This window comes from Crinia signifera, chromosome 11 (assembly GCF_055691185.1).
Source record: "Crinia signifera chromosome 11, ASM5569118v1, whole genome shotgun sequence".
Taxonomy (NCBI): Eukaryota; Metazoa; Chordata; class Amphibia; order Anura; family Myobatrachidae; genus Crinia; species Crinia signifera.
Genome location: NC_139227.1, coordinates 102,525,079 through 102,549,687, shown reverse-complemented (window position 1 = coordinate 102,549,687; position 24,609 = coordinate 102,525,079). Strand labels below are relative to the sequence as shown.

General features: G+C 46.8%; 1 protein-coding gene across 7 annotated transcripts in view; it reads left to right on the top strand.

Moving 5' to 3' along the window:
* NELL1 (neural EGFL like 1) overlaps nucleotides 1-24,609 on the top strand; it is a 558,514-nt gene that overhangs the window by 113,798 nt on the left and 420,107 nt on the right. For all 7 annotated transcript variants that reach the window (XM_083164040.1, XM_083164038.1, XM_083164037.1 and 4 more), the window contains exon 4: nucleotides 4,113-4,283. In XM_083164040.1, the coding sequence (XP_083020166.1) occupies nucleotides 4,113-4,283 (171 nt within the window). The remainder of the gene's footprint in view (nucleotides 1-4,112; nucleotides 4,284-24,609) is intronic.

Here is a 24,609-nt window from a genome sequence, read left to right as displayed (position 1 = left end):
TTGTTTATGATGTGGAATACAATTATGTGTAGCTGGGGCCTGGATTGCGCATTGGCGGACACGGAGAATAATTCGCTTTGATAGATTTCACCAGCTGGGGTTCAGCTCTGTTGCTTGTGCTGCATTTACTGCGGTTCCTACTGCAGGGAAGGGGCTGCTGGGTGTCCGGCAGTCACATGGGTCATATGGTATTGGTCCTGCCAGGTTCTGTGGTCATTGTCCTTGTAACAGTTGTTTAGTCTTGCGCCTGGACATACCAACAAATCAGCGCTGTCACTTTTTCAGCTGACTTTATTACAGACTTAGGGGCATATGTACTAAACCCTCCTGAATTCTCCCAGTGGTGGAACTTGTGGCTAGTGAGCCCAGGTGCTAAATAAAGTTTGGGTTCCCCTCCTCCACCCCAACTGAAGTTCACAATATGCAACATAGCAGAGGGTGACGGAGGCAGAGAGGGTGGCCGGGGGGAGGCAGAGAGGGTGGCCGGGGGGGAGGCAGAGAGGGGGACCGGGGGGAGGCAGAGAGGGGGACCGGGGGGAGGCAGAGAGGGGGACCGGGGGGAGGCAGAGAGGGGGACCGGGGGGAGGCAGAGAGGGTGACAGGGGGAGGCAGAGGGTCCCTTAGTCCTCAAGGTCTTACAATGGTAGTTCCATCTCTGGCTTTTCCCGTTTTGAATATTTTGCACAAATTAAATGTTTGTGGTCCATGCTATGCTTTCATTTTGATACAAAGCTTGTCATGAAAACTGGTAACAAACGTTACATAAAAAAGGACCTTTTAATAGAATAACCCTTCTGACAAATGTATATATTTTTATTCGGGGTCACCACATGGGCCCAAACCTGGATCATTTTGGGAATGGGGCCAGGTCAGTCCTTTCTAACTCAGGTCTTGGATCTACAACGGTGAAGTTCCTGCTGGGCTGGATGTGAATTGATTTCCCCGCCATGCGTTGGCTGCGTCCTCTTCTTCTCGAGTTATTTCTACACTTATCCAATGTGTCACAGCTGTGTGGCGGAAACGTGGCAGCGCTGTAAATGTCACAGGTTGAAGCAGCGGCATCGGAGAATTCCGCGCAGCTGAGAACTTGATGGATGTGGAGGACATTTGTGTCTGCAGCCTCAGGGAAATCACTTCTAAATTATTGGCCACTGCCAGGGAATGACGGTCTGTGTATACATCTCCGCTTCCTGGCCGCATTGTTAGATATAAAAGGTGTTCTGGTAGAAAGCGTAATACATTGATTCTGCATGGTATATACAGGAAGTGATGATTACTGCTAGCTGCGCTATGGGGCACCCAAGACATGCATGGCACACCTGTACATCTTGACAGCACTGTAGTTCCTGGGCCCCTGCAGTTCCGCCTCATCTCGCCACTTGCATCCATATTGTGAATGGTTGCCAGCACTCTGGCAGATTACTGGAACAATCCACCAATCAATCGGCATGCTGACAGCCAATCACTGTCAGGATGCATGTGGAGAGTTGATGTGGGACTGCACGGGCACATTTGCCTTTAATGTGAAGTAGAATGATAATCAGTAGCGCACGCAGGGGGGGTTTCTGAGTACCCAGAAACCCCCCCAGGATTCTAAGGACCCTAGCCTGAAAGCTAAAGGTCCCCTCTTTCCATGGGTACAAGAATTTTTAAAATCGGCCCTTGGGAACTGGAGATATCTGACTTCAAAGCAGTGGTCCCCATCCAAGCCTGTTAATTGCTCTTCCCAGTGAGATATTTCAGGTTCTGTCTGACAGAGTTTTTCTGAGGGTATATTCCAAAAGCTGGGACTCTCCCCCTTTGAGGGACACTAGTAGCTTGTCTCTCCTGTGCCCAGAACCAGAAATATCAGCCTTACAGCAGCTGGTTACTGCTCCAGCTCCACACACTTGGTATGTAGTTTTATATTCTCGTTGGCAGATTGCTCTGCCTCCTAAACTTTGATCCCCTAGTCCCCAGTATCATTCGGTAGGTGGGATTCTCTAGTTTTTAATTCCATTAAAATCTTAGAAATCTATTTCTGGGAACTGGAGATATCTGCAGTCAAGCAAGCTGTCCTCCCACCAGAAAATTATAAATAATAAGCCCACTCCACTATACACCCCTCCTCTGCATATTAAACATCCTCTACCACCCTGGAAGTTATGTATCAGGGCCCTTTCATTCAGCCCAATGCCCCCTTCTCCCACCTCATCTCCCACCATCTGTCCAGTAAAGGGGTAATTAGTGGAAATTACTGATCCAGGCCCTACATGCTGAGCGGCTGATATAATACCCCCTACCACCCGTGGGACATTAAAGCTTCCCCCACCCCTACCGCTGGAGGATCGGTAGGTGCCCCAATACATTGGTATGCCCAGGGGTCTACACTGCTGTTGACGCCCCTGTATGTATATATATATATATGTATGTATGTGTACATATATATATATATATATTATTTATATACATTTGGTCTATCTATAATACTTTAACTGACCTGGCATATACTTGGTCACCTAAGTGTCCATCTCCGTGCTTTGCTCCGCCCCTCTGGAAACCCCCTTCTGAAAATCCTGCGTTTGCCACTGATAATGGATCATCATCTGGGCCATAGACACCTACCTCCCGAATCCTGCAGGAGGCTCCTTTTTCAGCCATATGTTTCCTCTTGTCCTGCATTGTAATCCTAATCCCCTGGATTTTTCAGATCCTGCTAGGGGTGCCAGTAAGGTGTTTCTTTTCAAGGACAGTGATTTGCTGCAATCACTGTGATGTGCTGTAGCTGCATATGAGTCTCTCATTATCCCTTCTTGTGGGAACTCCTGACAGGAGAGAGACTGCAGCACACAACTGATCACACAGAGGGTCTCCTTATCTGTGCTGGTGTGTACTAATCCATAGCATGCTGCCTCTGGTAATGAGATTTAGGGGGTAATTCAATCAGTTAGCCCCAACCCCACCAGAGTGAAATCCTACCCCTGTGCACGGCCACAAATGGTTTTTCATTTGCAGACCTGGGTCGAAGTCTGAATCAGCCCCTTAGGGTAAGATTTTTTGTTAGTAGTTTTCCTTTAGACAAACACATTTGGTGTATCTGGTGTCCAAATTTATTTGGCTAATTCTATAATGTTCTAAAACAGTAATCAGGTTAAAATAGCACACCCAATAAATATAGTTGGTGTTTACAAGTTGCAGATAATGCAGTGGTCACAATAAAATAACAATTTATACATTGAAAACAAACAGACTTATTTGATTAGGGATGAATTAACACAAGGTCAAATTGCATTTGGAATTTATTGCATTTTTTTGTATACAGTGCTGAGTGAGTAGACAAAAAATATCACAGTTAATATACAGTTGCAAATAATCGTGACTAATGTTACATAGAATGAACTCATAACAAGCATTTTAAGCATAGATTCAGCCATATGTGGAGCTGACACACACCACTAGTGGTACATTGAGGGATCTGGGGCAGTATGGATGTGCAGGCAGCACAAATGGTGTAATGGTTAGCATTACTGCTTCGTAGTGCTAAGGTCATGGGCTCCATTCCCACCATGGCCCTAACTGTGTGGAGTTTGTATATTCTCCCCGTTCTGGTGCGGGTTTCCTCCGGGTACTCTGGTTTGCTCCCACAATCCAAAAATAATTTGGTTGATTGGCTGACAACAAAATTAACACAAGAGTGAATCTGTGGTAGGGAATATAGATTGTAAGCTCCACTGGGGCAGGGACTGATGTGAGTCTCTGTACAGCGCTGCGGAATATGTGTGCGCTATATAAGAAACTGGTAATAAATAAAATCTTGGGCAAACAATCTCGGGTATGTCTGGGTATGATAGGGCGCATTAGTGTGTTAAGTTGAGGACCATTTATACAGCGGTGTGGTTTTTGTAATGTAATATATATTACTATGCGTTTGTTTTTAGTATTACACAACATTTTTAATTATTTTTGTGGGTGGTCTCATTTTTATTTTTGCGCAAAATGGAATGCAATGTTTAGTCTGGAGAATAAATGTGCTGGGTGTTGCAGAGGTAGGAGCAGTAAGGTGCTGCCCCTGCGTCGCTACACCACAATGAATAACGCTGCACGTTCTCTGATTCTATTCTCTTTCCTTCTAGCTTATTTGAACTGGAAAGCAGCGGTTTGCGGGATGAAATCCGGTACCACTACAGATATAATGGGAAATCAAAAACAGAAGCATTTCCGTATCGGCTGGCAGATGGGCAGTGGCACAAAATCGCTCTGACGGTCAGCGCATCTCATGTCTTACTGCACGTAGACTGCAACAAGTAAGCAGAACACCCTTGGGGGTTAAGAACTTGTGCTATGAACATGTGGCGGTTGTGGGTTTCATTATTGTGGGTATTCAAAATAATCTCTGATCCATATTGGTGGGTAAATTGGTGATCCTTACGGGTGGCTGAATCTGTGATTTATAGCGGTGGCTGGAGCTGTGATCCATAGCGGTTGTTGAATCTGTGATCCGTAGCGGTGGCTGAATCTGTGATCCGTAGCGGTGGCTGAATCTGTGATCCGTAGCGGTGGCTAAATCTGTGATCTGTAGCGATGTCTGAATCTGTGATCCGTAGCGGTGGCTGAATCTGTGATCCGTAGCGGTTGCTGAATCTGTGATCCGTAGCGGTGGCTAAATCTGTGATCCGTAGCGGTGTCTAAATCTGTGATCCGCAGCGGTCGCTGAATCTGTGATCCGTAGCGGTGGCTGAATCTGTGATCCTTAGGGGTGGCTGAATCTGTGATCCTTAGGCATGGGTCTTCAAACTGTGGCCCTCCAGATGTTGTGGAACTACATGTCCCAGCATGCCCTGACAGTTTTGGCATGCTCTTATAGGAAAAAATGTGGCAATGCATGCTGGGACATGTAGTTTCACAACATCTGGAGGGCCACAGTTTGAAGACCCATGTCCTTAGGGGTGGCTGACTCTAAAAGTGCTCTTAGAATATCTTTATTATAAAGATTATTATATGAATTCACTGTTTCAGTCCTTGCAGGGTTTTGTGTGCTTATTATAGTCTTTTCTATTCTCCTTAAAATGATTTTATATTTAATTTCAGTATCTGATTTATTCAAGAACAAATGACTGGAATTGGGCCACCTAACATATACTATAGAAAGGGACATTTTACTGTAGTTGTAGCTCAGCTGAAGTACTGTACGCCTACGTTTTACTGTTTAACCTAATGTTGCAATATTGTATTCTTATTTTTATATAGTGATAATGTCACAGTGTTGGTGGTTCCTTTTTTTTTTTAACATTTGCTTACTAATTAAGTTTATGTTCAATATTGAATTGCAATGGGAAAGTGTGGTCACATCCACTATTGGCATGCCACATGCTCCCAACCTGCCATGCTGAACCTATTCCAATGCCCACCATACAATGCCTCCTGACAGTCCTGGTACCCGGCACCAAGGTTGCCTGTAAAGGACTCTTTCTTTTCTGACTATTGTGTTTACTGCCTGTGGTAACTATGGCAAATTTTATGTACAACACATCTGTGGACCCTTAAAAGCGTAATTTTGTAAAGTCAATTTGTATATTAAGTGACATCACAGAGGCTTTAATGTGCTCCACCGATATCATTGGTTCCCAGTAAACAACAGATAAGATGCCTTCTCCTGAATAATGTATCGCAGCGCACCAAAAGGCGGTCCCTAGAGCCTGGTGGGGGCTGGGGCCCTTTACAGTTGAAGGCTGAATCTGTTTGTATGTTTGTCAGACGTTGGGAGAATGCGGAGCCTGGAATACATTCACGTAACCCTGCACTTTAGTGTAATGTGATTAAATTATAGAACTATCTGAATATGTTCCATGCTGAGGAGAGACGGGGAAGCGCGCTTCTCGCCATTCAGTGGCCATTATACCGCAAATAAATCTTTAAAATGGAAAAATGATTTGATATTTTTTATAGCGTACATTTGAAGCCGCCTTTGTCATGGTTTCCATTAATTGCCATTTGTCAAGTTGAGACCAAGGATGAAAAAGCCTTTTGTAACGTTCACAAATACCGTATGAGAGTGTGCATAGTAACGCAGGTATCTGGTTCGGTTTGTCAGGTTCTTTTGTGCTTTTAAGTAGTCGCTTCTCTTCTTCTTTGTGAGCGCACTGTGGGCCAGAGAGCGATAAAGCACCAGCCAATCCGCTCCTATCTGCCGTATTACTGGATGAGTTTGCAAAATGACAGCTAGGAGCTGATTGGTTGGTAGTTTCTCTCCGTGGTTTGTCACTCTCCAGCACATGTTGCACTGCATGTGGGGCAGATGTAACCTGTGCAGAGAGATTTAGGGGGGAAATGTACTAAGATGGGAGTTCTATTTCACATGGCTATGGACAACCAATCATAATCTTCTTATTTATTTAGCATCTTCTAGAAGATAATATGCAGGATTTGATTGGTTGCCCATAGCAACACCCGTTTGAAATATAACTCCCATCTTAGTACATTTCCCCCTTAGGAAATCTAGGGAACATGGGAAGTACGGTGTTGGGGGCGTGGTCGGTACGATCGTGTCATCCTGGTCACACCCCGATGTGCAGTGCCAGTATAACAGGGAGCTGGCAGCTGATTGGCTGCTTATTTATCACTCTCCATTTTATCACTTTGTGAAGCTTGGTGCACCTGGCCCTGATTGCGCAGTGTTTGTAGTAAAGAAGCCAATCTCTAACTGAATAATAGAATCGTGGCGTTTTTATTTCACGCCTGCATAATTTATCCAGTGCTGCTGCGTTCTCCGCAAAGGCCTAAGTGCTCCGATATGTTTTTGCTGAGCTGTAAATGCCGGCGCATCTTGCATCTGAAGGAACCGATATCTACATTATTTCCAGGCCCTGCCTCGGAATTCCCAGAGCAAATTTAGTAAAATGTAATAAGTACAAGATCTCCACAACAATAATCTATTCCTAAGCTGTAAATAATACACATGGTCCCAGATTCTCCAACGTGTCAGCTGGAATGAATTGGAGGCGTCGGATGTGGGTCCCGGGTTGCGCAGTAGACGGCTGAGGATCCCAGGCCTAATTATAGCCGCCACGTTATTTCCTGCAAGCCTTCATTGTTAGAGTTTATTAAGTGCTTTAACTACATACAGTGGTAGCAGTGGTCTAGATAGAAGGGAGCAATAGGGATCAATACCCCATAGGCTATCTACGCAAGACAGGCTCCCTGGGTAAACATGTAATTAAAACGAACATTAAAAAATTTATTGTAGCATATATGGAATGTAATTACTATTGGGGTCAGTCAGATGATGCTGTCCTTCCTGTATGGATCTGTGCCATGCTGATTCCGGGCACCGGTATCTGAGCACTGGACTATGGGACAGATGTATCAAGCTTCAAAAAGCGATAAAGTGGAGCGTGATAAACAACCAGCCAATCGGCTCCTGTCATTTTTCAATCCCAGCCTGTAACATGTCAAGTAGGAGCTGATTGGCTGGTGGCTTATCAATCTCCATTTTATCACTTTTGAAGCTTGTTCCATTGGCCCTGTATATATATTGTCCCCTTCTGAGCAAAGGCTTCTGGGTATGCCAGTCAGTCAGGCTGCACCTGTAGGTGAGGTAATACTTCATCAGCTCCCATGTATGCTTCAGTCTGGGAACCTGACCAAGCTGTTAGCTGGGCACCTACATTTTTGCAATTTAGCAAATGCCACTTCAGTCAGATCTGCTGCTGTAATTAATGATCATATCACGATCCGTGCTGTACACGGCTTATTTGCCAACATTTGCAAATCATTTTCTTGTTGATATACATACTGTGCCATCCACTGCTGGCAAACACAAGGATGCTGGATGCCACACAGAAAAGCAGAGTGAGGCCTTTCCGGAGCAGAAGGACAATTATCGTCACCCCTCACAGCAATATTTTTGTTGTTTGTCATTGTACGCAGATCTGTAAGCCATGCATGGGACCATGCTCAAAAACGGGTGCAAACGGCTGCTATAATATCACTTCTACAGTACTATGTAAATAGACATTTTGAGGTGTTCCATAGGGATATCTGGATGAAGGAATTTTTGCAGATGGACAAAACCATGCTGCAGGCGGGGCAGATGTAACATGTGCAGAGCGAGTTAGATTTGGGTGAGTTATTTTTGTTTTGTGCAGGGTTAATACTGGCTGCTTTAGTATTACACATCAATTTAGATTTCAGTTTGAACACACCTCACCTAAATCTTAAGGCCCCCATACACTATGCGATTTTCGGCCGATTTCATCCGATTTCGGCCCTTTGGGCCGATAAATCGGGTGAAATCGGCCCAAAATCGCATGTGTTTGGCATCTGATCTGATGTGCGGTCCCGCGCGCATCGGATCGGATCACGGCGTCGGACCTGCAGAACATAAGATATTTCGGAATCTGAGCCATCATGGGTGCTTTTTAGCACCCACGATGTTCAGATCCGAAATATCTTTATATACAGCCCCCCTGTCTTACTAGCAGCGCCCCCCCCCCCGCATTGACGGCTCCCGGCGGAGGTAGTGCAGGCGGGGACCGCAGGCGTCGCAGAGCAGAGACTGTCGGCGCGGCGGGAGAATAGGAAGAAATCCTATTCAAAAGACCGGGCGGCCGCTGATTGGCTGAGCTCTCAGCCAATCAGTGGCCGCCCAGTCTTTTGAATAAGATTTCTTTCTATTCTCCCGCCGCGCCGACAGTCTCTGCTCTGCGACGCCTGCGGTCCCCGCCTGCACTACCTCCGCAGGGAGCCGGGAGCCGTCAATGCGGGGGGGGGGGGGGGGGGGGGGGGGCGAGTAAGACAGGGGGGCGCTACGGGGGACAGAGAGTTGGCAGTAACCGAGCTGGGCAGGAAAAGCTGTCAGCGCTGTAAAAAAAAGCCCATACAATGAATGGGCAGCCTGTGATTGGCTGAGCGCTCTCTCAGCCAGTCAGCAATTGGCTGAGAGAGCGCTCAGCCAATCACAGGCTGCCCATTAATTGTATGGGCTTTTTTTTCCAGCGCTGACAGCTTTTCCTGCCCAGCTCGGTTACTGCCAACTCTCTGTCCCCCGTAGCGCCCCCCTGTCTTACTCGCCCCCCCCCGTACCGTATATTAATTTCAACTTATTTCCAGTCAATTTTGTCCAGCTCACAGCCCGCAATATTGCCTCAGCAATATTGGCCAAAGACTGCTGCAAACTGGCTGGTTGCTAAGCGACAAAGCAGCGGCACAAACACACAGCAGTTTAAAGCACATCTGCATATGAATCACTGCCACAACATACTGGGGAACAGTGCACAGAACAGTGCAAATAGAGCATTATATATAAAATTTAAGTCACAGCTCAGTTCAAACTGCGTGTATCACAGGCTTATAGATGCACATGAAAAAAGTGCACCAAACTGTAGAATTTATAGTCGCGTGCAGCAACACGCAACAGCATGCCCCCACCCAATCACGTGAGTGAGTGAGTCTGGAGTCCCAGCACAGCAAATAGAGCAGAGTCACATCAAAATGTCTCAGAGTCTATATAAGGTGCTGTGATGAGGACCAAGTCCAACGAGATTTTGACGATGGGAGGATGCCATTTGGCCTCAATGTCAGTGTCTGGCGGGAACACAGAGCCGCATATTGGGTGCACTCGGATCCCTGGTGTTCGGAGCGGTTTGGATTCCAGACCGATCATCTCTACGCTAATCCCTACTGAATTTGTAGTCTCTATTCCTGTGATTATTGATGGCATGTTCAATTACAGAACCAAAACCTCAATTTACATTGGAATTTGCATCATTTCTGTTTAACCTGTTAGAATACCCACTGAATCTGTCCCGGTCTGCTTTGCATTTAGAATGCATCTGGAGAGCAAGAGGAGACGATAAAGGTTTCAACCCGATCTAGTTGGAATTATTTATGATCTGTATTATTCGCTAAATACGTTTTGTTGAGGTGAGGCACATAATGTTCTGTCCGCTGGATTGATTTGTGTCTGAGATTGTAAATCCAATGCAGCTGGAGTTATCAGACCTGGAACCGGCAGGAAAAGTCCCACTTGTCCTATAGATATTTGTAGTATTGTATTACATTTATGGTCAACATTATTGGCATTCTTGATTTAGAAGTACCACCTGTACAATATCTTCACAAATAGATAAAAATGTATCATCAGAATATTTATTATAAATTGTCCAAAAGTATGAACAAAAACTTATAATTTAATGTAGTAATGTCAAAGACTAAATAACAAAATATGACCTGGACAGTATGCATGGCTGCTGATGGACTGTCTGTACCCGGGAGGGCGGCTGCTGTTGGACTGTCGGTATCAGGAAGCATGGCAACTGTTAGACTGTCCTTACCTGGAAGCGTGGCTGCTGTTGGACTGTCTGTAGTCGAGAGGGCGGCTGCTTGTTGGACTGTCTGTACCCGGGAGGGCGGCTGCTTGTAGGACTGTCTGTACCCGGGAGGGCGGCTGCTTGTAGGACTGTCTGTACCCGGGAGGCCGGCTGTTGTTGGACTGTCCGAACCTGGAAGTGCGGCTGCTGTTGGACTGTCTGTAGTCGAGAGGGCGGTTGCTTGTTGGACTGTCTGTACCCGGGAGGGCGGCTGTTGTTGGACTGTCCGAACCTGGGAGGACGGCTGCTGTTGGTATGTCCGTACCCGGGAGGGCGGCTGCATGGACTGTCCGTACCAGGAAGCATGGCAGCTGTTGGACTGTCCGTACCTGGAAGCAAGGCGGCTGTTGGACTGTTTGTACTGGGAAGAGTGGCTACTGTGGACTGTCTGTACTGGGAAGCGCGGCTGCTGTTGGACTGTCCGTACCGGGAAGTGTGGCTGCTGTTGGACTGTCCGTACCGGGAAGCACGGCTGCTGTTGGACTGTCCAGACCTGGAAGAGCGGCTGCTGTTGGACTGTCCGTACAAGTAAGCACGGCTGCTGTTGAACTGACTGTAGTACCTGGAAGCGTGGCTGCTGTTGAACTGACTGTAGTACCTGGAAGCGTGGCTGCTGTTGGTCTGACCTACTTGAAAGCACGGCTCCTGTTAGACTGTCTGTACGTGGAAGAACGTGACTGTTGCACTGTCTGTACCCGGAAGAACGTGACTGTTGCACTGTCTGTACCCGGAAGAACGTGACTGTTGCACTGACTGTACCCGGAAGAACGTGACTGTTGCACTGACTGTACCCGGAAGAACGTGACTGTTGCACTGACTGTACCTGGAAGTACGTGACTGTTGCACTGACTGTACCCGGAAGAGCAGTGACTGTTGCACTGACTGCACCCAGAAGAGCGGTGACTGTTGCACTGACTGTACCCAGAAGAGCGGTGACTGTTGCACTGACTGTACCCAGAAGAACGTGACTGTTGCACTGACTGTACCTGGAAGTACGTGACTGTTGCACTGACTGTACCCGGAAGAGCGGTGACTGTTGCACTGACTGTACCCGGAAGAGCGGTGACTGTTGCACTGACTGCACCCGGAAGCGCAGCTGCTGTTGTACTGACGTACCCGGAAGCGCGGCTCCTATTGGAGTGAACTACCTGGACACGCGGCTGCTGTTGGACTGACCGTACATGTTTTTTCTATAGTACATACCAACCTTTTGACGTCTTCTCTTATTGCATATCTCTACCTCACATCCAGGGAATATCTGTACAGTTCCATGGATGGCAAACCACTTAACATTGCACACTGTGATACAAGGAGGCCAAGGTCCTCGGAAATGGCCTTGTACCTTTTAGCAACCTTGTGTTTGATGATAATAGAGCCTCCGATGCTCTCAGCCCACTTATAGGTCTTCCTTTTGTGAATGAGAATAAAGCATCCTTTATAAACATTGGAGCGATCGTTCATTGGTCAATGGAAGTCATGTGACTGCGGACAATTTATCACAGGTGACTCATTTCTGATTCATTACACGCCAGTGTAATTTAGATCAAATTGATTTGAATTTGTTCTCTCCGCATCGTTTTTACTTCAGGTGTTATTGTGGAGGGGCGCTGAGAGTTCAAGGCTGCCAATAATTATCACAACCGTATAAATGTCATCTAGCAACTAAGTACATAAGCCACTGGTTCCCTCCGATTCTTCGCATCCATCGCTCAGTACTATATGGGCCTGATTTAAACCTGGTAAGATCCACCCTGATGAATGCACGCCCCCGCCCACCTGAATCCTCTCGCTAGCATGTGAGGTCATGTGTACGCAAAAACATTCCCACTCGTGCGGCAGTTCGGCCTACAAATCATTTGATGCTCGCTCACCATCAAATTATTTTTTTGCTCTTTATGGTGGTATAAGTGAGGGAAGGCAGAGGGTAGAGGGCCCTGCTTGTCAGAGCTTACAATCTTTCTTATTTTTTTAGGCTATGGGGTCGGTGCTATTTGGTACGGATGATTGGCGAGTACGAATCATCACGGCACTGGGAGCACTTTACGGCGGGCTGAATTCACTTAAAAGCGCTCACACCTCCAGCGAATTCGGCCCAGCGAAGGGTGCGTGATCAGGCTGAGTCAGGTGTCGTTGCCGGCGTTTAAATGGCACCTCGCTCCCTTCGGACCTAATAGGATCGACCCCTATGTCTAAGTGTAACTTGTTTTAAAATCCTTTTTATTTATTATTCCCAAAATAAAATGTTGGCGACTGAAACTTTTCGACATTATTTTCGATAGGAGTTAATTTGCTATAGTCACTTTTTAGCGAGATCATAAATAACGGGGAAATAATCGCACCACGCTTTCGTTCTTGCAGCACAAATGGGTACTCTTTACCTAGAAGGGCGCCCATCGTGGTGATCGCGGGCATCGCGGGCAGTACATTAACGGCCACGACGCGATGTCCGCGATTTCCCATAGGGTTCAATGTTAAATTTAGTGCTGACCGCGATTTTCCATTCAATGCTTCAATGGTCGCGATTTGGCCATAGGAATCAATGTTAAATGGGCTACAGAGCCCAAATAGGCACAATTAACCCTTAAATGTCCCCCCAAATTTGTAACGCCACCCCACGATCCACGCCAACCCGAAGCGTGGTGAGCGCAGCGAGCCCGCGAGGGGCGGCGGTACCCGTCCTCCGACCTTTTCATGCCCTACTATCCACGTCGGCGTGGAGTTGAGAATAGAATAATGTGGCGAGCGCAGCGAGCCACCGAGCCCGAAGCGTGGCGAGCGCAGCGAGCCCCGCGAGGGGACGCGGATACCTTCACAGTTATACGCGGCCCCTCGCGGGCTTCACAGGTGTCCGTGGCCACGCGGACACCTGTGAAGTCCGCCAAGGGACGCGTTTACCTGTGAAGGTATCCGCGTCCCCTCGCGGGGCTCGCCACGCTTCGGGCTCGGTGGCTCGCTGCGCTCGCCACACTATTCTATTCTCAACTCCACGCCGACGTGGATAGTAGGGCATGAAAAGGTCGGAGGACGCGTACCACCGCCCCTCGCGGGCTCGCTGCGCTCGCCACGCTTCGGGTTGGCGTGGATCGTGGGGTGGCGTTAAAAATTTGGGGGGACATTTAAGGGTTAATTGTGCCTATTTGGGCTCTGTAACCCATTTAACATTGATTCCTATGGTAAAATCGCGGGCATTGAGGCATTTTACATGAAAATCGCGGTCAATCAGCCTTTTTAACATTGTTCCCTATGGGAAAATCGCGGTCATCGCGGGCAGCCGATTTTTATGTACCCGCGATTTACCCGCGATGACCGCGATTTTTTACCCCCGACGCCCGCGATTCCAATCGCTGGCGCCCTTCTAGGTAAAGAGTACCCACAAATGTTTGCAAGGCCAGAAGTGAGTGGTGCTGCAGAGGTAAAAGGCGCAGGGCTCTCAGAATACAGAATGGAAAAATACACAGCCGACTGCTTGACACCGGAGCTTAGAGGCAGCATTGATTAAGCGCAGTAGTTAATCTGATTAGATAGAAAGCCAAGCTGCTTATAGCACAAGGTTACCGAATGACAACCAATAGGCCTAGAGAACTAAAACAAAGGACAAAGCAGCAAAATACGTTGATACAATTTGCTTCAGTGCTGCATAGACAATGGAATTGTCTTAGAAAGTAATCAATGCTTACAAGATAGATCCTGTACTGCGAAGTTATATCGGGTCCGCAGCATAGGAGACTTTATCTAAGGTTACAGATAAAGATAGTGATGTATAACACTCCTAAAGGTGGCCATACACACACAGATTTATCTGCAGATCTGTCTGGTTGGAACAAAAACATGGTTATGGATGAGAGCAAATTACAGTTGACCATTTGCTTGGAAAACTGACAAACTGTCACTCATCCATAAACATGTTTTTGTCCCAACCAGCCAGATCTGAAGATAAATCTTACTAGTGTATGGGCACCTTTGCACATGCAGCACCTGCTCGAATCTATCCCGCATCGCCTGCAGCCTCGCATGCGATACCCGCTATGGGCCATTGGGTCTACAAACTTTAGGTGGACATGCATTGTCCTACCTCCCAACTTTTTCATGGCAAGAATATGGACACGGCTTCTGAATGGGGGGGTGACTTATGCAAATTAGGGTGCAGCATATGCAAATGAGGGTCCTGCCCCTGTTTTCGGCCACTGCATCTATTCTGTCAGATAAGGGGGGACTCCCAACTGCCCCCCCTCTCCCCTGCAGCGGGACACTGCCGGATGCGGGAGGGACACGGGAACGTCCCCAAATACCGGGACGTTCCCGCGTTCAGCGGGACAGTTGGGAGGTATGCATTGTGTCGACCACTGAAGGACGCCAAGCCTTAGGTGGGTGCCTGAATTAGATAAAGTAAGGTCGACAGCGTCCGAAGGTTGACACAAGTATTAGGTTGACATTCAAAAGTTCGACATGAGTTTTTCACGTTTTTGTCCCAAATGGCGACACTGGTTTTCACGTTTTTTGGTCCCGACATGGACACCGTCTAAGTGCACCGCAGCCCCTTGCACGGCTCGCTGCGCTCACCATGCTTCGGGCACGCTCATTTATTTTCCCACCGCGCCGTAGTGGATGGGGGGCATGAAACCCCGTCTACCCGCACATGTCTGCTCAAATAAACAGGAGAAACTCATGTCGACCATACCATTGTCGACTTAATGCTTGTGCCGACCTTCAGACCCTGACAACCTTACCCATGTCGACCTATTTCAGGTGACGACCATCAGTGGTTGACCTTGACTGTGTCGACTTTACCCTTTGATGAGGTTCCCTGGATGTAACGGGTAAGCCCATTACCTTGGCCAAGATTGTGCTAAAATGTGTTAGTTCTGATTAATAGAAGTAGGAATACTGTAGCTGAGTCTCTATTCACTGCGTGGAGCACTACAAGGCTCAGCTAGGCAGCACCTCTCATTATGAGGGTGTGCAGTCTAGAACCACTGCTTCCTGTATACCTTTTAGTGAGGGCATCTAAGCCCATCACACAGGACAATAGCTCACAGCCCCCGGAACACTGCGTTCTCCATCATGAGTCAGATGTACAATATACTGTATGCCGTGACATGTAACGATTATCACCTCATATAACCCGGAGAATAAGGAAGGGTGGTAACTCATACTTGCCTACCCTCCTGCATTCTGCAGGAGACTCCCTGAAATAACAGCAATCTCCCTCTCTCCCTCATTAGTCTAGCAATCTCCCTCATGTCACCTAGCCCACGTTACACTGTTACATTTTGGGGGGGAAAAAGGAACAAGAGATAGATACATTTACATTGAATCATCAGCACCATTTCCCAGCACAAGTATAGTAGCTCTTACTAACTGCTGTGGGGCTCATCTACATTTGTATATAAGTAATTTTAAAAGATTCCTCTCAGATGTAGCAGGACACACCCACGCTTCTAGGAGCCACGTTCACAATCTCTTTTCACAATCTCTCCATATATGGAAATAGACACGCCCTTTAAGTGGAGCATGACACGCCCCCTCAATGAGCGCTGTGCACAATTCTGCTATCAACTATAATCTCCCTGAAACTAGTTTTCAAAAGTAGGCAAGTATGTGGTAACTGCATCCCGTGTGCTGAATGGGCTAATCGTACTGTGCAGCCGGCAAACACTGGGTAGTGAGAGCGTGTCCATGTACAAATCCCGAACACTGATACTGACCCTTTCCACAGCTCTCTGGGCCTAATACAGACCTGATTGCAGGGCACATTTTCAGATGGACAAAACCATGCTGCACTGCAGGTGGGGCAGATGTTACACATGCAGAAAGAGTTAGATTTGGGAGAGTGTCTGTGCAGGGTAAATACTGGCTGTTTTATTCTTACACTGCAATTTAGATTTCAGTTTGAACACGCCTCACCCAAATGTAACACTCTCTGCACCTGTTACATCTGCCCCACCTACAGTGCAGCATCCATTGCAAATATAAAAGTGCCCTGCAATCAGGTCTGAATTAGGCCCTTTGCCAGGAGAGCTCTAAAGCGTTATGGTGCTTAACGGAACCAGGGGGCATGTGAATCCCCTCCAATGCAGTATATTGTACGTGTGGCGGGTGTGGATCAAAGGATCAATGTCTGTTTGGAACCCCAGTTGGTGTTGGTGCCCCCTCGCGTGACTCTTTACTCGCCTGGGTCACAGCAAAGCCTCCTACAGGTGCAGCAGTGTTTGGGACAACTATCTGGACAGCTCGTGTACCCAATTAACTTTGTGCATGAACAACAAGGGGAACAAATACATGTATTAAGTTTGCATGCAGGGTAAATACAGGCTGCTTCTGTATGAAGCCTCACGTATAGGATTGTGGTTTTCTTATACTGCAATATACTATACTGTAGCTCACACTTTCCAAAGCCTGTTCGGTATATAGGGGGCATAGCTAGGGTGGAGTCAGTGGCGTAACTACTTATTTTGCCCCCCCCCCCCCCAAAAAAAAAGTATGAGGAGCGCCGCATACTCCTCTCCTCTTGGCTCCTATTGCTATTAAAAACTGACACTCACAAAATGGCTGCCACTAATAGCAGGCCATTTTTTAAGGATGTAAGAGGATCCTCAAAAACTGTCTGCTGTGTGGAGGTGGCCATTTTTTTGAAGGTCAGTTTTTAATAGCAGCAGGAGCCAAGAGGAGAGCCGTGACTGCAGACAAGTATATCTGCGGGTCCCGGCCAGACCCCCGTGCTCCGCAGACCCCCGGCGCCTACACTTTCTCATCGCCTCCCCGCTACTGCGGGGTCTGAGGCGCTATAGTTACGCCACTGGGTGGAGTTTGACTGATAGAAGGTGTAGCCACACGAACGTGATATTGTGTCTCTATACAGTGTCATAAAGACGAGCATTGTATAGCGGGGGCTGGCTACAATGTTGTGATTCAGAGCAAAAAAGGTGGTTAAGAGGAGTTGCTGGGGGGATGTGGGAGATTTTACCCATTTATCTAGGTGGCCAGAGAGTCATCTGTGTTTCAGGAACCTCCCGGTCATTCTAGCAGGTTATATACAGTATGTATGATTTAGGAGATCTGTGTTTGGACACCCCTTTCCCAAATGTAACTCTCTGCACATGTTCTATCTGCCATGAAACTATGTTTTGCCAAAGTGCAGAACTAGAGGCTGGTTCTTTGCTTCCTGCCGACAATCCGCCCCTACTCCAGATGAAAATAATGCAGCACAGATCAGGATTTGGGATTTGAATGCAAATTTTAGTTTTTTAGACTTTTTTTCTTTGCACAAAAAAACACAGCTACATACAAAGTGCAGGTTGGGGGACTGCAGCCTAAATTGGGTCATCATCCTGTTTATGGGTTTTCTGTGCAGATTAGAAGGGCTCATTTATGGGTCCAGATCCAGCGTTCCTGAAGCAAGTGAGGTGATTCTGGCTGTCGGCTGTCTTCCTACCTCCGCGTGCAGACGATATAGCCACAAACAGCTTGCCGGGGAAATGGATGTTTTGTGATGAGGTTATTACGCCACCTGCGCACATTTACGTTATCGCAGCGACCTGCGGTTTTGATGGATATTTATTGCTCCTTGACATTTAAGGAAGACATCATGTAAAACATTTGGGAACATTATTCAGCTCCATTTAACTCGGTTGCCCGGAGCACATCGCCGCGCTTTGTAAAACTGTCCAACTTTTGCTAAAAAATGGTGCAATTTATATGTCAATTATGTAATAAAATTCAGCCGGGAACTCAGATTATGATTGGGCTGAAGTGAAAGTCATCCTAAATATTTACAGGCAGATTTCTGGGTGCCACCTAATGCTCGGCCCAGGAAGAACCGAGACTTTTATTCTCATCCTGGCAAATTAAACCGTTTCCATTCTGTTGCGGAAACACTTCCAGGGTCTTGTTTGTTTTATGAAATTTTTTTTTCAACAACTTAAATACGTCTATCCAATTCCTGACAACTCTGATTATTTATCAGTAATCTTTTAAAAGGAACAATAACCGTTAAAGTGGGGATCTTTGTGGGGGGGGGGGGGGGGGGGAGGGGGATTCAAATGTTTTAACGTACCTGATCTACATCTAACATTTAATGACAGTAGATCACGGGGCGATATTCAACTGGTGATTTTTTATCACTCATTTGACACCCATTATGGTCAGAGCTTGCGTAACGAGAAAAGTCCAGTTTGGGTGACTTCACTCGTCTTTTAGCAGGCTACCCCTGGGATATCGAGCGGAAATCGTGTGGGCGTACCCGTCACCGGAAACATATGAATACTGGTGACTTATGCATGTGGGTGCTGGGATAGGTGCCCAACAATTGGCACCCCCCCTCCCCCCATAAAATCTCCAGTACTTGTGTAGTTTCACGGCGCCAGTAGATCGCATGCGATATCGCATGCGATTTGACATCCGATATCGCATGCGATTTGACATTCGATATCGCATGCGATTTACTATCCATTTCATTACCCCACTATCCACTAGGGCGTGGAGTTGATTTTATATAGTGTGGCGTGCGCAGCGAGCCACCGAGCCCGAAGCGTGGCGAGCGGACACGGATGTTGTTTCAAAGCTACTCACGATATCGCATGCCATTTGCATGCAATTCCGTCAAATACATTCCGTGGCCGCTCACCATGCTTCGGGCTCGGTGGCTCGCTGCGCTCGGCACACTATATAGTATAGACTTCACACCCTAGTGGATAGTGGGGTAATGAAATGGATAGTAATGTCAAATCGGATGTCAAATTGCATGCGATGTCGCATGTGATCTACTGGCGCCGTAAAACTACACAAGTACCGAATCTCCTGAGCTAAAATGCAATTTTAATGTGGATTAAACTCAAAAAATATAATTTACCTGATGTTGTTTTTGTCCAACCAGCCAGATACAATACATTTTTAGATGTGTGCCCAGACCCGGACACACCTTTCTATTAGCATCTACATGTTCAAGTACTAAAGGTGCAAGTACTATTGATGAACACCTGAAATAGGCCTCACAGATGGGAGCCCACCCTTACTCTTCATCCATAACACCAGGAACCATTAACCCAGTGGCGTAACTAGATTTTGGGCGCCCCCCCGCCGTTAAAGGGAGGGCGCCCACCCACGCACCCCGCCGCACCAACCCTCGCCCGCCGCACCAACCCCCGCCTCGCCACCCATGCAATCCCCCCTTATCCCCCGCAGTCTTACCTACGCTCAGTACGCGCTGGTCCCGGCTCCCTTCTTCTGCTATGAGGACCACCACAAAATGTCTGCCCCCATGCAGCAGACAGTTTCAGAGAACTTTCTGCTACATGGGGGCGGACATTTTGTTGTGGTCCTCATAGCAGAAGAAGGGAGCCGGGACCAGCGCGTACTGAAGACTGACAGGTAAAGACTCTGGGGGATGGCGGCGGGGCGTAACTATAGCACTGCAGCCCCCGGCGCCCGCACATGCACAGCGCCCCCCCCGCGATTGCGGGGGCTGCGGTGCTATACTTACGCCCCTGCATTAACCAGCTTTTACTAAAGCCCAAAAGGTATATCAAGTCTGTTTTGTAATCAGTCATTTTCCTGTGGGTTTAAAACATATAGGTCAGAAACCTTGTACAAATAGAATTCCCATGTACAACCTTCCCAGCGCTTTTACCACAATACTGTACATAGATTACATTTGCTGTGCTATGCTACATAAAACATTGCTGTTAAAGCCTTTTCTTTCTTTTCTTCTTTTTCACATGTACGTTTGTACAGAAAATATATTTTTTTGAATTTGGTGATTTACAGTAGGCCACAGATTTCTTCATCGTTCCTTTTGGTGGGGATATATAGACGTGGTTGTCACGGAGACCCCTGTTCAGCTGATGGTTCATTTTCGCCACCTGGATTACATTGGGCTGCGGGCACATGGTCACATTCAGCTGTGGCCATAAGTCACCTGGCACTGTTCTGTATCATTCTCTCCTGCATTTATTTGCTTTCCCCTGTCTGCTGTTGTGTTAGTTATGTGTCAGACTTCGTCATCAGTCATGCAGCCAATGGCAGTTGCCATAGTAACCTATAATCTGTCACCTATTGTGGTAGCAGAAATCAAAATAATAGAACAATCAACTTTGCTGAAGTCCCTGTGAATAAAATCCGGTGGCCAGCCAGGAGGGGGGGAGGGGCAGGGGCGCTGGGGAATTCGGGGGACTTATACATGTGGGCCGCATTATGTTCTATCTGCAGAAGCAAAACCGTAACGTGACGCGCTGTTATCGGAGCAGGATCAATGACGCCAATTACAGCGAGTGCTGAGGGTCTACCTTTGCTTTATTCACACCCTTTAGCTGTGATCTTTTTCTGGTTATTGTTATTAAAGGTGAAATTCAGCTTTCTGGGTCTGTTTTGCAGGGGTATAAATACCCCATATTGGGGCAGATTAAGCCTGGTGAAGAGATAAAGTGAAAAGTGATAAAGCACCAGCCAAGAAAAGTTTTATTGTTCCTCAGTGAGAAAAACAAAATAGCAATCTAGCAAATATGATACCTTTTAATGGCTAACAAAAATAAATGTTGTTAAAATGCAAGCTTTCGAGACTTCTTAGGTCTCTTCCTCAGGCATGGTATAACAAGGTGTGTGAAGAAACACATATATATACACAGCAGAGTAGGAACAAGATGTGATAGATGGACATTCTTAAGATCAAAACAAAACAAAATAACAGAATGAGCTTGTAAATTGAGTCCTTAATTGGTTTGTAGATAAGTAGTGTGAAAGTTTTATTGTCTCTAAGTTGATGACAGACCAGAGTTAGAGCTCCGATGCCCTCACTCTCTCTGGGCCAGATTCCTCAGATGTTGTAGTGGGCCATAAATCCCTCGGATAGATTCAGTCCTGTGTTAAGGGTGTCAAACGTTGTCATTAATTTGTATTCCCAGACCCTCCTGTCTCTTTGTGATTTGAAATTTCCTTTTAGTATAATCACTTTCATATGATCCTGATTGTGTCCTGGGCTGCAGAAATGTTTGGCCACAGGAAAGTGTGTCTTTTTTTCCTTTATTGTGTGGCAATGATTCCTTCACATCTCTTATCAGTGGGTCTGCTATGCAAGGAAGGAGGATCAATCACTTTGAAAACAGCAGACTGTAGAAAATACATTGCCAGGGACCTTCCACACTCCTTCAGCATGGAAAGAGTGGAATCCCAAGGGTGGGAGGGATGAGGGAGCCTGCAAGGTATAACTAAGACATTTCTCCCTATAGTCAGTGTCACTACCTGGGGGTCTAGCAAGCAGGCTGTAGGCGACGAGAGATTTCTTGTGGAGAACCCCCCCACGTCAGGATCTGTATTTAAGTGTAAGATAGGTTCTGTCATTTTTTTCTTTTTATTTTATCTCTGAAATTTGCATTTAATCGTTGTGTGTACTTTTAAAATCATTGTAATGTCTTGTAACCATTTTGTTTAAAGCTCTGTAGTATTTCTAGGAATAAATAATACATATTCCCAGTTCTGGTTCTGTGTTCTTAAGACTCATTAGCCTCAGGAGAGAAAGGCTGGAAAACGTTACCATTGTTAACTTGTATTGTGTGGTCAGGGGCGAGCCAAGCCGCCCCTTGCGCAGTTTCAGGCGCTAAAATCAGGTTTTGGCTGGTGGCAGTGTACCTCAAGGAAAGGACCCGAGTGTCCTGAGTGAACCCCAGTCACGGCCGGCGCTGCTCAGATTGACGTATCGGAGCAGGCGACCGGTGGGTCCGTGACATTAAAATATTTAAGGGAGTTGAGAAGGCTTGTCAGGGGGCTGTCAGCAGAGTCTACAGAACTTTTGGACTTGATACCCGACAGTCCCAGAATTGGAATATTCTACATGCTTTCCAAAATACATAAGCCCGGCAACCCAGGGAGGCCAATCATCTCATGCGTGGGAACCCTCACTGAAAAAATCTCAGGATGGGTAGAGGGTGTCCTGAAACCACTGGTGAGACATACAACCAGCTTTCTCCAAGATACCACGGACCTACTGAATAAATTATCAACCCTAGGTCCCCTCCCTAATGGAGCCATCCTTGCCACCATGGATGTGGAATCCCTATATTCCAATATCCCCCATGAAGATGGACTGACAGCATGCCAGATATATCTTGAGTCCAATGGGATTGCTCCTGGTCCTGCAACACAGCTTACAAAATTCATCCTTACACACAATTATTTTTCCTTTGGCAAAGAAATATTTCTACAGCGCACCGGGACCGCCATGGGCAGTAAAATGGCACCGCAATACGCCAATCTGTTCATGGCAAAACTCGAGAGTGACTTCTTGGCATCCTGCTCAATCAAACCCTTGGCTTACTTCCGTTACATCGATGATATCCTGATCATCTGGACTGATTCTGAACAAGAACTCATACATTTCCATGAAAAATTTAACAGATTTCATCCAACAATAAACCTGACAATGAATTACTCATATACCGAGATAAACTTCCTTGACACCACTATAACAATTCAAAACAACGCAATACAGACAACCCTATACCGAAAACCCGTGGATCGGCCTTCATACCTCAGATGGGACAGCTTCCACCCGAAACACATCAAAAAATCCATTGTCTACAGCCAGGCCATCAGATATCATCGCATCTGCTCCAGCCCAGCAGATAGAGACGTCCACTTAAAACAACTTAAAGGGACCTTTTTAAATCAGGGATATCATCCCACATCAATCAACGATCAGATTATCAGAGCCATCAGGATACCCAGAAATCAACTTCTCCAATATAAAGAAAGAGAAAGAAACAACCGTGTACCCCTGGTAGTCACCTACAACCCACAGCTTGAGGTGCTAAGAAAAACTGCAAAAAAACTACATCACATCATACACAAAGATGACCGCCTGAAAACAATATTCCCAGACCCTCCACTACTATGTTACCGACAACCTGCAAACCTGAAAAATATTATAATCCGAAGTTCACTGCCATCCATTACACAAAGAGGAACCTATCCCTGCAATGTAAGGAGCTGCAAAACCTGTGCCCATATCCTCACTACAGACAGTGTACGGATCCCCAACACACAACAGGACTATAAGATCCCAGGGACATTCACATGTTCTACTACCAATGTAGTGTACCTGATTCTGTGCACCAAATGTCCTATTGGGGGTCTGTATGTTGGAGAAACAGGACAAAAACTTAAGGCAAGGATGAGGTCCCATCGCCACACAATAAAGGAAAAAAAGACACACTTTCCTGTGGCCAAACATTTCTGCAGCCCAGGACACAATCAGGATCATATGAAAGTGATTATACTAAAAGGAAATTTCAAATCACAAAGAGACAGGAGGGTCTGGGAATACAAATTAATGACAACGTTTGACACCCTTAACACAGGACTGAATCTATCCGAGGGATTTATGGCCCACTACAACATCTGAGGAATCTGGCCCAGAGAGAGTGAGGGCATCGGAGCTCTAACTCTGGTCTGTCATCAACTTAGAGACAATAAAACTTTCACACTACTTATCTACAAACCAATTAAGGACTCAATTTACAAGCTCATTCTGTTATTTTGTTTTGTTTTGATCTTAAGAATGTCCATCTATCACATCTTGTTCCTACTCTGCTGTGTATATATATGTGTTTCTTCACACACCTTGTTATACCATGCCTGAGGAAGAGACCTAAGAAGTCTCGAAAGCTTGCATTTTAACAACATTTATTTTTGTTAGCCATTAAAAGGTATCATATTTGCTAGATTGCTATTTTGTTTTTCTCACTGAGGAACAATAAAACTTTTCTTATCAACTGGCTAACACGGTACCAAACTTTTTTCTTTCAGCACCAGCCAATGAACTGTGTTTGGAAATGACATAGTGTAACTCAGAGCTTAATCTGTTCACTGATTGCACACTCCCTGCCAGGGCCGGTGCAAGGCACCGGAGCGCCCCAGGCGAGTTGGGGTGGGGGTGCCCCGGTGCCGGGGGGAGGGGGGGTGGTACCTGTGTAAAAAACTTGCGGCCCCGGCGTCCCTGCAGTGCTGGGGCGGGCAGGGGTGTCCGTGCCGTAGGGGTACCTGCGGCGCCGTCATGTGTGTAAAGCTGGCTGCGGCCGGCGGGGTCCCTGTAGTGAATAGAAAATAACTAGCGCTTCCCGCGCCACCGTGCGCATAGCGCTAGTTATTTTCTATTCACTACAGGGACCCCGCCGGCCGCAGCCAGCTTTACACACATGACGGCGCCGCAGGTACCCCTACGGCACGGACACCCCTGACCGCCCCAGCACTGCAGGGACACCGGGGCCGCAAGTTT